General features: G+C 51.1%; 1 protein-coding gene across 4 annotated transcripts in view; it reads left to right on the top strand.

The window, feature by feature from the left end:
• Positions 1-16254, top strand: part of LOC128795543 (protocadherin alpha-C2-like) — a 93155-nt gene that overhangs the window by 3768 nt on the left and 73133 nt on the right. Inside the window, exon 1 of one of the 4 annotated variants that reach the window (XM_053956383.1) lies at positions 11861-14290. The exons of the other annotated variants lie outside the window; for them this stretch is intronic. Within the exon in view, the coding sequence (XP_053812358.1) occupies positions 11876-14290 (2415 nt within the window). The 5' untranslated portion in view covers positions 11861-11875. Of the gene's footprint in view, positions 1-11860; positions 14291-16254 lie in introns of those variants that run through there. 4 annotated transcript variants of the gene reach the window in all.

The raw sequence follows: 16254 nt of genomic DNA, 5'->3' as shown, positions 1-16254 counted from the left end.
TAATTTAATTTTGGTTTTCCCTTCCCTGAGAATACTTCTTAAAATAAACTGATTTTTTTTGTCTCATTGTGTGCTTGCCTTATGAAAAGCATGTGAATACGAAGATGGATGATGCTTGAAACTCCCGATTTCCAGAGAGCGATTTAGCTTGACTTTATCAGGAGATGGCAATTGTGGCAATTGTGAGTGAAAGCCATGCTGCCAAATAATGCTCTTTTATTTCAGAGTCTGTGCCCCTCGCCATCACTGTGGTTCATTGTCTTGTAGTCTCTTAAGGTCAATTTTACTTCGAGAGAAAATTGTGAGGCTGTCGGTTTCATTTGTTTCTGCCTTCATAGAAACGGATACAGAAATGCTGGCAATACAGCAGGGATTTGAGAGGATGGGAAAAAACCTGTCTGCTTTTTCAGTCCTGCTTCCCAGAAATTTTGAATAGTGATCCTTGAACACAGGCCTAACAATAGAGGCCTAGAGATAAATCAAGAGAACAGTGAGAATAGCAACAGGTGTAATTAAAAATATCTATCGAGAGACCTATCTGGACTTTTTTAGTTTTTTGTATGTTCCTTTTTTGTTGTTGTTTTTTACCCCCAGGGGCATTCATCGTTGATTCTTCCTGTGGTAGAACCAGCAACTCACTAATCTGTGAAATTCCCTGGTTTATGTTACTGCCTGGCCTATAGGGCAGGGCAGCAGAAAGTGCTGTAGCTGTGTAGAGAAGAGGCTCTTTGCATTTATGTCAGTAGATGAGGTGGGAGCCTGGGAACCTGTTATGAGATGAATCTGTGCCTTGCCAGAACAGTGGTGCAACCCTTTTACCTTGTCTTCAGTTGTGTCATGGTTGAATGATTCTGCTGTGTCCTGCAGCAGCTCACCTCCATCAGTAACAGGCACATTGTTTTGCTGTAATGTGAATTTCTACCTGCCTAAAAATGATAATCAAGACCTTGATCTTCATTGTGCAGCTACACTTGGGGGATAAACCTAGAGAAAATACTGACACATAAAGATGAGAGAGTTCAGGTTCCCTGAGCTGTTTCACCCTTCTGAGAGGATTTCTGCTCTGTCGATTATGTTTAGAGCGTAGAGTTAGGGTGTCGCTGATGGAGTTGGAAGTCTTTGGAATTGGTATTTGCTGATGCTTTACTCGGTTGGAAATATACTGCAGAAGGCAAAACAATTCTGCAATGGATAGGTACCCTTTGTAGTATGATGTGTTTACTGTATTATTTACTCTACAAAAAACCGAGGACACTGTGTGGAATTGCTCAGCTACATCCGTGTCACAAAGCCATGAAAAGGTAAGCAATTTCTGTTCGTTTCGAGCATTCCTGGACTAGACCAAATACATTATATGTGAATCTATATCTTCTGAAGACCTGAGTACTTTCTATAGATGGAAGATCGAGGATACAGTCTTATTCTGTAGAGAAAACAGCTGAAGTAACTTCCAGAAGAAGACATACATGAGAAAATTGAGTTATGCCTCCTCAGGCATAGGAGAAGATAAAGCCCGGAGATCAGAGGTGGGGTAGGCTTTATGCAGTGAAGATATTCCTAGGTATGACTCCTGCGTTAATATGGGCGTTCAATTATATGTACATTTTGGCAAGTGTACTTCTCAATTAAAGTGCCTGAAGGAAGGAGAAGAGGAAGAGGAGAAGGAGAAGAGGAGGAGACAAAAGGACCAACTATTACCGCTGCGGAGGAAGGCAGTGTTCGGAAGGGAAATCTCGGAGCGCGTCGGCCGAGCGGGCGGAGCACGGCAGGTCCATCCCCGCCCGGAGCCGCAGCGGCAGCGGGAGGAGGGCAGCAGGCGGCTGCTCGCGGAACGAGCCGCGGTCGGACACCAGGTGCCGCTGTTGGCCGCGAAGGCGCCGTGAGACACGGAAGGGCGGCAGCTCCTCCCCGAGCCTCGGTCACGGTGCCGTCAGCGGGAGGAAGGATGCGGCGGAGAGCCCGGGCGGAGCGCCCAGAAAGCGGAGCGGCGTGCCGCTCCTTCCAGGGAGACCCTGAGGCGATCGCCGGGGGAGTGGCGGAGAGCCGGTCAGGGCCAGGGAAGGGATCGGAGGCGGCAGCGGCAGCGATGCGGTGGGGGCCCGTTCTGCGGGTGCTGGTGCTGCAGGCGGCCTGGGCGCTGGCGGGCGGGCAGGTGCGCTACTCGGTGGCGGAGGAAGCCAAGGCCGGCACGGTGGTGGGCCGTCTGGCGCAGGACCTGGGCCTGGAGGCGGGCGAGGCGGAGGCGCGGCGGCTGCGGCTGGTGGCGCAGGGCCGGCGGGCGAGCGTGGAGGTGAGCGGGGCGAGCGGCGCGCTGCTGGTGAGCTCGCGGCTCGACCGGGAGGAGCTGTGCGGCAAGAGCGCGCCGTGCGGGCTGCGCCTGGAGGTGCTGCTGGAGCGGCCGCTGCGCGTCTTCCATGTGGAGCTGGAGGTCACCGACATCAACGACAATGCCCCCATCTTCCGGGTGGACGAAGAAACCCTTAACATCGCGGAATTGTCTGTGCCGGGCTCTCGTTTCCCTCTGGAGGGCGCATCAGATGCGGATATAGGAACGAATGCTCAGCTCTCCTATACCCTCAGCCCCAGCGAGTATTTCAGTCTTGATCATCAGGGGAATAATGACCAGAGTGCGTCTTTGGGTCTTATTTTAACGAAAGCTTTGGACCGTGAGACAATTCCCGTTCACCGGCTGGTGCTGACAGCAAGTGACGGGGGCCGGCCGTCTCTGAGTGGGACAATGGAGCTGGTGATCTCGGTGCTGGATGCAAACGACAACGCGCCCCAATTCAACCAGTCGGTGTATAAAGTTAAAGCTCTAGAAGGTTCAGAGATCGGGACTCTGTTAGTCACGCTTAGTGCCACGGATCCTGACGAAGGGATCAATAGTGATACTATATATTTATTTAGTAGACGGGTGAGTACAAAAGTTAAAGAAATGTTCACTATCGACGAAAACAAAGGAGAAATCAGACTTCAAGGCAAATTAGACTATGAAGAAACGGATAGTTACGAGATCCCTGTAGAAGCGATGGACAAAGGCTCACCCCCGCTGTCGGGTCACTGCAAGGTGGTGCTGGAGGTGCTGGACGTGAACGACAACGCGCCGGAGGTGCGGGTGACGTCGCTGTCGGTGCCGGTGGCGGAGGACGCGTCGGTGGGGACGGTGGTGGCCCTGCTGAGCGTGTCGGACCGGGACTCGGGGGAGAACGGGCGCGTGCGGTGCTGGGTGTGGCCGGCGTCGCCGTTCGGTCTGGAGGCGACGTTCGCGGGCTCGTACTCGCTGGTGCTGCGCGAGGCGCTGGACCGGGAGCGGGTGTCGGAGTACGAGGTGGAGGTGCGTGCGGAGGACGGCGGGGCGCCGGCGCTGCGCGCCAGCCGCGGGCTGCGGGTGCCGGTGTCGGACGTGAACGACAACGCGCCCGCGTTCGCGCAGGCCGTGTACACGGTGCTGGCGCGGGAGAACAACGCGGCGGGCGCGGAGCTGGCGCGGCTGTGGGCGCGGGACCCGGACGAGGCGGGCAACGGGCGCGTCAGCTACTCGGTGTGGGAGGGCGGCGCGGGCGGCGGCGGCTGGCGGGCGGCGTCGAGCTACGTGTCGGTGGACGCGGAGAGCGGGCGTCTGTGGGCGCTGCGGCCCCTGGACTACGAGGAGCTGCAGGTGCTGCAGTTCGAGGTGCGCGCGGTGGACGCGGGGGAGCCGCCGCTGTGCGGCAACGCCACGGTGCAGCTCTTCGTGCTGGACGAGAACGACAACGCGCCGGCGCTGCTGCCGCCCGCGGGCTCGGCACCGGAGGCGGGCGGCGTGGCGGCAGCGGAGGCGGCGGCGGAGGCGGCGGCGGGCGCGGGCTCGGAGTCGGGCACGCTGTGGGCGTGGGCGGCGTGGGGGGCGCCGGCGGGGCAGGTGGTGGCGAAGATCCGCGCCGTGGACGCCGACTCGGGCTACAACGCGTGGCTGCGCTACGAGCTGTGGGAGCCGCGGGGCAAGGGCCCGTTCCGCGTGGGGCTCTACAGCGGCGAGGTGAGCACGGCGCGGGCGCTGGACGAGGCGGACGGGCCTCGCCAGAGGCTGCTGATCGTCGTGCGCGACCACGGCGAGCCGGCGCGCTCGGCCACGGCCACGCTCAGCGTGTCGCTGGTCGAGGCCGCCGAGGCGGCGGCGGCCGCGGCCGCGGGATCCTCGTCGTCGTCGTCGTCGGTGTCGCGGTCGGCGCTGGGCGTGGAGCTCGGCCCCGGCGCGGCGAGCGCGGCGACCAACGTGTGGCTGGTGGTGGCCATCTGCGCGGTGTCGAGCCTCTTCCTGCTGGCCGTGGTGCTGTACGGGGCGTCGCGCTGGGCGCCGCGGGCGGCCGTGCTCTCGGGGCCCGGGCCCACGACGCTCGTGTGCGCCAGCGAAGTGGGCAGCTGGTCGTACTCGCAGCGCCACAGCCGCAGCCTGTGCGTGGCGGACGGCGCGGCCAAGAGCGACCTCATGGTTTTCAGCCCCAACTTCCCTCCGCCGCCGCCCGGTCCTGCTGCAGAAATCGGTTCTGCTGGGAAGGGGCCGTCTCTCTCCCCTCTTGCTTCAAGCGTGGTAAGAGTCTTCGAAAACTTACGTTTTTGTTTCTCTGTCTTTGGTAGTACGATTTACTTAATACATAAATCTTCCATGTATCAAAACATCTTTTCTGTGATAAGAGTTTTAGAGCGGCATCCTGGCTTTGCAGCATGTTGCATTTAGACCTGATAATCTGCCTTATTTTGAAATTTCATTTTCTTTATACGTGACTGCCCCTCACAATATCCGTGTTTTCTTCTTTCACTTTTAAAAAAGTATCTTGCATCGGACATTGTTTTTTTTAATGGCGTTTGTAATTTTTTGGTTTTTAATGCCTCCTGGGAGTCAAATTGCAGTACTAGGTGTTAAGGGATAATTTATTTTCTTGTTTTAAGAGCCTTTCAACTTGTGAGTCGTTCAGTAGTTTGATATCTTCCTCAAAGTGAATGTAATCGTGTCTTTGAACCAGGTGCCTTTACGCTTATTTGATGTCTTATCAGTCAAGCGCCAAGACGCGCTGATGCGTTTTTAGATTTAGAAGCTTTGTGATTGTCGCGATTCGCCCCTCTTGAGAAAGTAAAATACATTATGTGGTAATTTTGGGGCGATAAGTGCGGATGAAATGTTGGTGGAAGTTGTGAGCGTTGTTCTTTCTCTGGAAGTCCATCAAAAATATGTGCGTGTGTGAGGGTGGGGTGAAGGAAAATCCAGGATACTTTGTGGGAAAATTGAGAACTGTTTGAGGGAGGGGGTGGTAATTTACCATTCCCCACGGCCTGGTCTCACTCTTCGTAGTGATGGGTTGTCTCTTTTATCTCAACCGTACAGAAATGCGCTGCAGAAAGAAGAGTCCAAATTTGGTGGGAGTTGAGAGAGGCGGGAAATTTATTAAGGGAAAATTATAACGGAAAACTTCTGTGTGTGGTATTCAGTGGTTCAGTGATGGCAGGTTGAAAGCTTTTGGCTTTCTCAGCAGCAGAGCAGAAAATACCAAGAGAACAGTTTCAGTACTGTTTTCCTCAGTGATTTCCCGACGGAGAGAGCGATTGTTTAATTACCAAGTTGTTTTCAACACCCTTATATTTCAGCTAATCTTGTCCGTGCGCTGATGGCACTGAATTGACTCGGTTCTCATCTCGGCCAACTTCAAAGCACTCTTTGAGATAAGAAGACTTCGGGGTCATGTTTAGTGTTTCTTGTTCAGTGTCAGAAAATTAAAGCAATTTTTAAAAGGAAAAGGGAAGATCTATTTAATTTAATTTTCTCTATAGCTTAAAAGTGAAACGTGTAAAGCAGCCGGGGTAATAAAAACAAGCAGTACGTACATAATTGCGTGTTATGCATTCAATTCCTTTGGTTAACCCCCATATTTTTACAGTGATATCTGTAAACGCGGTACTTTTATTTTGGCAAAGTACATTTGGTTGGGTTTTGAACTAACAGAGCTCTTTAGAGGAAGGACACAGACTTTAGAATTTAAATGATGGATCGTTGTTTCCAAAATTACTAGAATGGTGCTTATAGGTGTAGAGAAAACAGCAACGAATTTTGAAAACTTCACGTCCTTTTTCAAAAGTATCCTAGGAGTGGGTTATCTCTCGTCGATCCGTAGAAAAGCATTTGAATGTATCCCACGATTTTCTCTTTTCTTCTCTTAGATCACTTAGTACCGGCTTTGAGTTCTTTGTGTATTTGCTGGGGATTGTTTATTTAGTCTCCTTTGATCGTGAACGGGAGTCGCGTGCTGAAGCGGAGTGGGTCATCACCACTTAATTATGCGTGAATTACTTCACTCGTGAGTAGCACGGTACCCCAGCCCTGTAGAACTGTCGCGTCTTTCCTTTATTCACATTGGTGTGATGGAACCACGGTTTTCTAAAGGAAAAACGTCTGTTTTAAGCTTATAAACAGATTTAACTACCTCTGTAGAAGATGGAGAAACAGCATTTGCGCACAGGTGTGGGAAGTGACTCCTTTCTTTATGTTATGATTAAGGGCGATGTGGGGGTCTCAGTGCCGATCGTTCGGGGCAGGGCAGGATTTGGCTGCTGTTCGGTTTCCCCTTGGTTTCCCTGACTGTAATGAGTTGAAGAATTTATCGGGGTTTGTTATATACATACAATATCAAGAAAATATTTCAATATTTCTGTTAGAAACATAAAGCAGTCTTAACTTTAGAAACAGCTCGTGGATGCTTTTACTTCGTGGAACAGTCTGGGCAGGAGTGGTTAACAGAAGGCTCTAGAATATCCGTCAGTGCCCTGAATAAACGATTTCGCGCAGAGCTGTCAGTCGCTGCAAGCCCAGGCTGTTCTTACCGCCGCACGTTGTTGTGGAGAGTGATGCTGATTAAGGCGGTGCTATCAGGCACAGCGCGATCCTGGCAGCCGAGGCGGCGCTGGCAGCCGGGAGCGCTCCCGAGCGCTTCTGCGGGCGGCTCCGGGGGCGGGAGAAGCGGAGCGGGAGCGGCAGCAGCGCCTGCTCCGCCGTGGTGGCCGAGGGATGTTTTGCATCTTCCAAACGAGATTTCACAGGCAGGGAAATGCTCGGCTCGGCTGCCTCGGAGTTGTCAGACTCCGGGTGCTCGGCTCGGAGCCGCTCCTGCCGCCCGAGCGGGACTGAGCCCCCGTACTCGCTGTCGCTGGTGTCCTCCCCGGCAGCTTCCGTCAAGTCCGGTGGGGGTTAACGGATCGATCTGTGTCCTCGTGTTAAAGAGACGAGATCTTGCCTGCGATGTACTGAATAGCATGTAGTGGTCCATGTTTCTGTGCCTCGATGTGGGTAATGAGGATTTTCGTGGGATTCTAGAAATCCTCTGCGTATGAGATTGTTATTCGGGGCTGCTGATAGCTAAAAGTCATCTCTGCTCCCGCGTCCCCAAGGAGCAGCTGCGAGCTTTTTGAAGGGCATTCTGACACCACTGCTCGCTCTGCCAGTAGGCACAGCCTGCCTTGGCAAAGAAGAGGGGCTCAGAGCAGATCAGCGCGGCGATGCTGCCAAAGTTCTTTCCGTCCCATCCACCGGGAGAAGCGCGGGGCTGAGAGCGAGTCTGGGCTGGGGGGCTCCCGCAGGGTTCAGCGCGGGCTGCCTGCCACACCTCCCGAGCAGGAGGAGCCCGGTGTTTCGGGTCGCCGCGGCACCACCGTCCTTCCTCTCGTGTGAAAGGGGATAGCGGGGTGCTTGCACCTCCATCGGCGGCTCCGTGCTGTCGATCTGGGCTCGGTCCGAGGTCCGGTCGTCCTTGGTTCGCAGGCAGACCCTATGCCCTGCCAGGTTCCCATTACTGTGGGAGCTTTTCATGTGCTCCTTTCGGGCGGCGGTGAAGGCTGGAGCTGCCCTCCGGGGGCACCTGCACCGCGCAGAGCTCATCGGTTTCCTTGGGAGGAGAAACAGCAGAGCTGTTGTTCCATCCGTTCTCCTTCACAGATTCCCCTGCTGTCTCCCGCTGAAGTTCAGTGTCCTAATTTAGCACCAATGGGCGCCCCTCAGTTCTGGTGAGCGCCCCTGGGATTGTCCCAAGCCCCAGCACCGCGCAGGACGTGTCCTGCAAACCTCCATCGAAGGCACTACCTCTGATGCATTGCCCGCGGGAACGGCGCTTTTAAATCATCGCTGACGTAATGATGATGTTCAAACACCAGTGTCCCTTCGTGTGGTGCTCCACAGCCATAACACAAACCGGTTTTGGTCTTCACTTTTCGTTTTTGCCTTTGCTGGTTTAACAGTTTCTTCTGGCAGCCACCACTGCTCTGAGCACAACGTGCGTGGCTGGACTAGCGACGTCTAACCGCAGGAAAAGGGGAGGATTGGCTGCGAATGTAAAGCAGGGAGGGAGAATGAGTGCGCTCCCAGGCGGTGTAAGGGCAAGCGCCTGGCGGGCAGAGGAACGTGGAGGAAGAGCTCTCTGAACACGTCAGGGAGTGAGACACGATGAGGGGTCGTGTAGAAGTGAATGGTACCTCAGGAGGATCACAAAGATGAATTCCTCCGTGAGTTGGGTCAAACGGGCTCTGAGAATGGGTCCAGCGGAGAGAAGGGAATAGGGAATGGTTTGGATATGGCAAACTGAAGGCAAGCGTAAGATGAGGGGGTTTAAACAGAGCTTAATTGTCTGCTGTGATACCAAGGGAAGTGTCTGTGTTAAAGGTGTGTAATACAACTTAATTCTTTACTACAGCCTAGTAATGTAATTAGGGTCAGTGAATTGAAATGGAGAGGAGACCTTTGAGACTGGAGACCCTGAAAAGAAGGATTAGGCGGAAGGGTGGTCCAAAAAGTGTGTAGGGACCCTGTGTATAAAGGCACACTTGAGAGTGCCTTGAGCTGGATGTGGAAGGGAAAGCACAAACAAACAGGGAGGAACACGCGTGGGACTCAGCCAAGCAGAGCAGTGGCTTCACACAACGGGCACGGCTGGATTCCGCCCCCGTGGCACAATTGTGTTATTCCCTTCATGGCAGAAGTGTCTGTGTTGTAACTGGCCCTCGGGGATCTTGGCTGTGACCCAGAGCTGTTTACCTGAGTGGTGTGGGGATCAGACACTCGTGTGCTGGATTGGGAAGGCAGCGTGGTAGGATCTGGGTGCCGAGATGGTGCTGGCTACATGCACATTCTGGTGAACAAAGTTATCTGACACATCACTGTCCACAGTGGAAAATGACCAGAGGACAAGCTATGCCAAAACTAAAGCAGGGTGGTGAGGTTTAAAAATAATGTTAAAAACAAGTGAAGACAAATTCACTTAGAGTCCTGTAAACAAGCACTGGGTGATGCTGCAAAATTAGAGATGTAGCAGAAAGATGAAGAACTTATTTCATGGTTAATGAGTAGTAAATGAATGGAATAAAGACTAATATCATTGTAGGCTGCTGATACTTCTCAAAAGATGAGTTCTTCTGAGAGGCAAATGTGAAATTACTTTGATTTTGGCCATTCACTAATCAGTTTCTGCTGATTTCTGCTAGTATTTCAGGCACCACAATGAATAACTACAGCTTGTCAATCCAATATTATATTTGAGGAAAATCTGCATTTGAGGGGGTTTGTCTGCTCAACAGGATGATGCTGAGCCCAAAATTCTTACGTTTCTTCATTGTAAACTGAGTCACAGACGAGCAGGTAGGGGCTGTGTGTTTTACCTGTGTGTGCACCTGAGGGATCAACATGTGGCTTTTCAGCTCTTCCCGGACAGATGGATTCATCCTTGCTGCAGGTTAATATTAAGGAAATACATCAGTCTTTCCTGTGACTTTAATTGATGTTATTGCATTGGTTCAGGGTGTTTGGAACGACTGTGCATCACTACAGAGCAGAAAACCCAGCAGCTTTTCAGGTATTGTAGATGACATTGTTGCAGAAGAGGAATCTAGGGCAGATTGGGAGTGGGGGGAGTCTGGATGACAATTCTGTAATGATTGGATAGGAACTGGGCATTTCTGCACATAACAGTCATGAAAAGAAAACGGAATAAGCAGCAAACCATGAGTACTTGCATTGTATACGGTGTGCAATGGGTTATTGACAGATTTATGTCCTCTGTGAATTGAGGTGGAAGCACAGCAGCAGCTCTGTAGCTTTCTCTCAGCTTTCTGCTGCCACCCCTACTACCCCTGAGCTGTAAGGGATTCGGTAGCATCAATGAGCAGAAGTAAAATACAACATTCAGGTACTGCCAGGACCTTCTGGAGTTAAAAAAATCACATCTGCAGACAGTTGTACTGGAGCAGACCAAGATCTATTCCAGCGTGCCAGGATGAGAACCTCACTGTGAGGCTTTGCTGAGTTGTGAAGATGCAAAGAGATGTATTGATTTTTTTTTTTTTTAATTTAATGTACAACTTTTGGCTGTGCTCCAGATTTTCTCCCTTTTTGAAAGGCCCTGTGTACACTATATATAATTGAAATGTTCTGTTTCACTTGCCTGGAAATTCTCAGCTGCAGAAAGAAACAAAATGAATATGAGAAGGGTTAAGATCTGTCCTTGTTACACATTTATAGCGTCTTGCTTTTGATCGATCAGGATCTCATCATAACAAGCTCTCACAGAAGGGAAGTGGAAACAGAGGAGATGGAGGTGCTGTCAGGGCCCATCTGTATAAACTGCTGCTGAAGATCATTCCAGGAAGGTTTTCCAGGAGGATATTTTCGAATGCTTTTCTGCCCTCTCGTACCTGCTTTGGGGTGCATTTGGTAACCGTTCCCTCTGTGTGGAAAGCTGGGGGAGCAGAGAGCTTTGATGTTATTTTTTTTCACTCATGATTTGCAGTCTCTGTGTGGTATCAGCTTGTCTCTCCCCACAATTCCTGGGCATGTCCTACATGCAAAACCTCTTTGGTGCCGATATTTATTTCTATGTGAGTAATTGAACTGCTGCAGCCTCCCATTTCCCCCTGCCACCCGAGCCACCCCCATCCTGCTTTGGAATGCTGGTTGGGAGCTCCTCTGTGGCTGAGGGTGATCTGACTGTCAGAGCAGAGACCCTTCTCTCCAATAATTGGTGTTAATTTCCCTTGTTCAGAAGGTGAAACAGTGAAGCAGGAAAGAGCCGTTTTCTTTTTCCTTTTTTAATATTCTCTTTTTCTCCCTGTTTTTTTTTTTTCTTTTTTTTTTTTTTTTCCCCGTAAAGTTTAACAGAAGTAGAGTCGACTGCCTCCTTTAATTGTGCTCTTAAAACCCCTCTGGGAAATGTTGTGCTCAGCCGGAGCGTGTCTGGGCTGTGCTGACCCATGTTTAGCCGATGCCTGTCACTTCTCATCCACCTTTCCCTTCCACCGCGGCTCTCTGACAGCGCATCCTCTCGCTGCCTCTCCCGCGAGGAGCGGAGGGAGGAGGGGGCTCTGCTCTGCATCTCTTTTTCACGGAAACACATCCATGACGCGCACTCGGCTGCGCGCAGCCCCCCGCTCCATCTCCGTCGGGGCGTTAAAACAAGAGGGGAAGAAGAGAAGGGGAGGAGGAGCGGCCGCCGGCCGGCGGGACAGCGGCGGCGGGGGGAGCGCAGCCCCCTCCCCCGGTGCCGCGGGTGTCGCCGCGGCCTCTGGGTGGCGCCGCCGCCGCCGCCCGTCTAAGAACGGCGCGGGGCCGGAGCTCCGGTCACAGCGAGCGGCGGCGGCGGGCGCAGCGCTGCGGAGCTGCCGCCGAGCCCCGCACGGCAGCCGGCGGCACGGCCGGGGGGGGAGCGGAGCCGCCGCGGAGCCTCCCGCGCCTGCACCGCACCGAACTTGCCGCCGGGGCGCCCCCGGTGCCCGATCGCTTCGCGCCGGGAACTTGGGGTGTTTGCTGAAATTCTGGATTATGTTCCTGCTGAGCCGGTCTGCGGGGAGCTGAGCCAGGGGAGGAAGCATGCGGGGCTATTTAATGGTTTTCTGCCTTATTTGCTGCACCGCGGACGGGCAAATAGTGTATTCCATCGCCGAGGAAACAGAGCGTGGAGCGTCTGTTGGGAACATAGCAAAGGATTTAGGAATAGATGCAGCTACACTTTCAGCTCGGAAATTTCGCATGATCACCGGTTCAAGTAAGCAATATTTTAATATAAATGCCAGCACAGGGGCTTTGTCTGTTAACGAGCCCATAGACAGAGAGCAGCTTTGTGAGTTAAAGTCTGTCTGTCTTCTGAATTACGAGCTCGTATTAGAAAACCCTCTAGAGCTTTATAGGATGGAATTCAAAGTCTTGGACATAAATGACAACTCCCCCAGCTTTCCCTTAAGTGAATATCATATAAACATGCCAGAGTTCCTGTCACCTGGGGCACGGTTTACACTCCCCAACGCCCAAGATCTTGATGAAGGTGCTAACAGTGTCCAGAATTATACTCTGAGCCCTGATGAACATTTCTATTTGGAAATGCAGATACGTGGGGATGGGAGTAAATATCCTGAATTGGTGCTGAAGAAAGCCTTAGACAGGGAGCAGCAAGCCACTCACAGACTTGTGCTTACAGCCAAAGATGGTGGGAACCCTCCAAAGTCTGGTGATGTCCCGGTCATTGTGACTGTACTGGATACCAATGACAATGCACCAGAATTTGAGCACTCTGTCTACAGGGCGAGCATCTTGGAGAACTCCCCCAGTGGCACTTTGGTAGTCCAAGTGCACGCCACGGACTTGGATGAAGGTCCAAATGGAGAGGTCAGGTATTCCTTTAGCAATACAACTTCTGCTGACTTACAGCGAATGTTCTCAATTCACCCACACACTGGGGAGGTGACAGTCAATGGCGTTTTAGCTGTTCAGAGACCCCTTCTTGAGATGCTGATTGAGGCAAGGGATAATGGGGCATTTGGCATGTCCAGCACAGCTAAGCTGCTGGTGGAAATCACAGATGTGAACAATCACGGCCCAGAGATTACAATTACATCCCTTTCCAGTCCCATTCCTGAAGATGCTGTTCCTGGCACAGTGATAGCTCTGCTGAGTATTTTGGATAAGGACCCTGGGGAGAATGGGAAAGTAACCTGCCAGATCTCTGAAAACCTTCCCTTCCAGTTAAAGCCTTCCCTTCAAAACTACTACAGCCTTGTCACCAGTGAGCTTCTGGACCGAGAGCTGATCAGTGAGTACAACATCACCATTACTGCCACGGACTTGGGTTCTCCTCCTCTCACCACTCAGAAGACTGTTTGGGTGCAGATTTCTGACGTGAATGATAACCCCCCTGTCTTCAGTGCTGATGCATTCGATGTGTTTGTGGAGGAGAACAATCCACTTGGTGCTTTTCTCTACCAGGTCTCGGCATCTGACCCTGATATAGGGGAGAATGGACGGGTCTCTTACACGCTCAGGAATTCCACAGTTGCAGGCAGTGCCCTGACCAGCATTTTGTCTATGAACTTGGCCAATGGGAGCATCTATGCAAAACGTGCCTTTGATTTTGAGCAGCTTAGGAGCTTCCATTTCCAAGTGGAAGCCAAGGACAATGGGTCACCAGCCTTGAGTGCTGCCATAACAGTGAATGTTTACATCTCAGACCAGAATGACAATGCCCCGTCCATCCTGTACCCCACCAGCCAGAACGGCTCGGTAGCTGTGGAAGTTGTGCCCCGCCTGGCTGATGAGGACTACCTGGTGACCAAAGTGGTGGCAGATGACGAGGACAACGCGCAGAATGCCTGGCTTTCCTATCACCTTGCCCATTCCTCCGACTCCACCCTGTTCCAGCTGTCCCCGCACACCGGCGAGCTGCGCACCACGCGCTCCATGCGCTCCACCGACTTCCTCAAGCACAAGGTGGTTGTGGTGGTGCGGGACCACGGGGATCCGCCGCTCTCCTCCACCGTGACGGTGGGCATCCTGCTGGCTGACACCCTGCCCCAGGCACTGCCGGACTTCGATGACAGCGGGGAGCCACCACCACTGCTCAACGCCACAAACATCTACTTGATCGTTTCCCTTGCCTGTGTCTCGTTCATCTTCGCGGCGTTCATCTTCTTCCTCGCCATCATCCGGCTCTGCCGGTGCCGGACATGCTGCTGCAGTGGCTGCTGCTGCCCAGCTGAGGACTATAAAAAGTATTGCTACAGTGTGCACATGCTGCCCAGCTCCCACCTGCCACCAGACATGCTGGAGGTCACTGGTGTGGGTAAACTCACTCACACCTACTTGTACAGGGCATCTGTAGGTCTTGGGCCTAGTAACAGCAGCATCCCAAATGGAGATGCTGGGAATGTTCCTAGTGGCTCAAGGTTACAAGTGCCAGGACCCTGCATCCAAGTGCAGCAGGTCCAAAGTGACCGCTTGAGCGCTGTCCTCGTGGTAAGTGCTTCTTCCTTTCACTTGTTTTCTCCCAGGCCTTGTGCCTGCACTAGGCTGCTCAGTGCAGAACATTCGGAGGGCATTTGCAGGAAAACAGCTGTCAATTCATGGCACCTGGAGGAAATTTCAGCTTCTTTTATGTATTTCCTAAAGCCATGAATCTCTTTGGCTGAAATATTGTCATGGGATGACAAAAGAGATTTTTTTTTTTCCGCTGTGAACATTAAGGACCTTCAGACATGACTGAAGGTAAAATTGTAAGTGAAGACGAAATACCTTGCAAGCCAAGCCATTGCCTTCAGAGAGCTAAGCAGGGGCATGTTAAGAGTCCATGAAGTTTCTACTCAATGTGTGGTTCTAATATACACTGTGTAGAGTCTGCTGTGATTTTTTTTAGTATTTTTTTATCCCTGCCCTGACATTCCTGAGATTTTTTTTTTTTTTTCATTGAGGGGGAGTATTTTTTTGAGCCAAGATGCTGGTTTGCAATGCCTAAGGTAACTCTGTGGTGGAATAGCTGTAATTCCATAACCAGCACCTCTTTAGGAAATATGACTTGGAGTGCTCATCTCACTTTCCAAGCAATCCATGGGTTTTGTGAATCTAAAATAATTCTCTTCCAGGCCTCTGACCAAGCTGGCTTCTTCTCAGTAGTATGAGTGATTTTGCAGGAGAAAATATCCTGCTGTGATCACAGCGTAGGGCTACACGGTGGGCTATGTCTGCAGGCCTAATCTGCTGGGTGTTGCTGCATTACTTGTCCAAGATTCAGTTCTCTTGTATCTATTTTTAATAGGTACTGTGAGTCGTCTTTATATTTTTATGAACTTTTGAGATGTTTTGCCTGCAGACTGTCAAATTCCTTGGTGTGCATAACAGTAACTGACCACTGCTGGGTCTCTCCAGACCAGTGCTCTGTGTCTGCTAGGAGCTGCTCCAGATGTTTCCAAGGGAAATGTAAGAACTCAGGATAGGCAGACATGGTGCAATCTGCTTTCTGCTGTTGTTCTTTATTCTAGTTTACAACTATTACAGGCTGTCCTAAATCTGTAGGCATTATATTTATTTTCACCTTTGAAATCTTTATTGTACCTTTAAATATATGTAAATGCCCAGCTCCTCTTGGAACCTTGATGGAAAGGTAGCTACGATAACTTCTTTGGACAATCAAATTTACATTCAACTATATAACATTTTGGTTTATACCTCTTGAATTTCCAAGTAGTGAATTTTGGTAAGCTTTCCCTCCAAGATAAGTTCCAAATTTGCTCTTCATAATGCAATTAGTTCGTCATGCCTTCCCTTATTTATGTGTTGACCAGATTTGATTTACACATGATGGTTTTCCTAGTGTTTAATCACTCATAATTAGATTTAAATCCTGTTCCCTGCAGCAGCAGAGGGTTGCAGATGTTGTGGGTTTCTCACTGTTCAAAGAGGGGTGTGTGGAATATCTAGGTCTTGCAAAAGCAGAAGAGTTGATGTCCTTCCTTAAGAGCCTGTAGAGTCTAGGAAAATAGCAGTTGGCAGTATGCAAAGAAGAATCTGTACCTAATGCTTTGGATACTTTGGGAATATCATTGCTTATTTGAGGATCTGAAAAACAAACAGAACTTGAGTTAGAACCTTTGTAATGGGGAGGTGAAAAGTGTTTTGGCAATATCTTGACTCAGAAGGTGTCTGCAAGAGCCCTGACAGTATCTGGGGGGTGTAACTTTGGCTGGAGAGTAAAGTTTGTAATTGCAAAACTAATAATGGTGATGACATATATATAACAACAACAACAACAAAAAACCCCAACAAAACCCCTCAAAAAACTGTCACAACTAATTAATTTTGATCCAGTTGAACAAGCTCTGGAAACTCAGGTTAGCAACACATTAGAGAACCAAATAATAATAAAAATGCCCAAGTATCCCTAATCTCCATAATCAGAACAACTGTAATTGTCTCTTTGTATCTTG

Source organism: Vidua chalybeata, chromosome 15, assembly GCF_026979565.1.
Source record: "Vidua chalybeata isolate OUT-0048 chromosome 15, bVidCha1 merged haplotype, whole genome shotgun sequence".
Lineage (NCBI taxonomy): Eukaryota > Metazoa > Chordata > Aves > Passeriformes > Viduidae > Vidua > Vidua chalybeata.
This window is presented reverse-complemented; position numbering and strand designations above follow the sequence as displayed.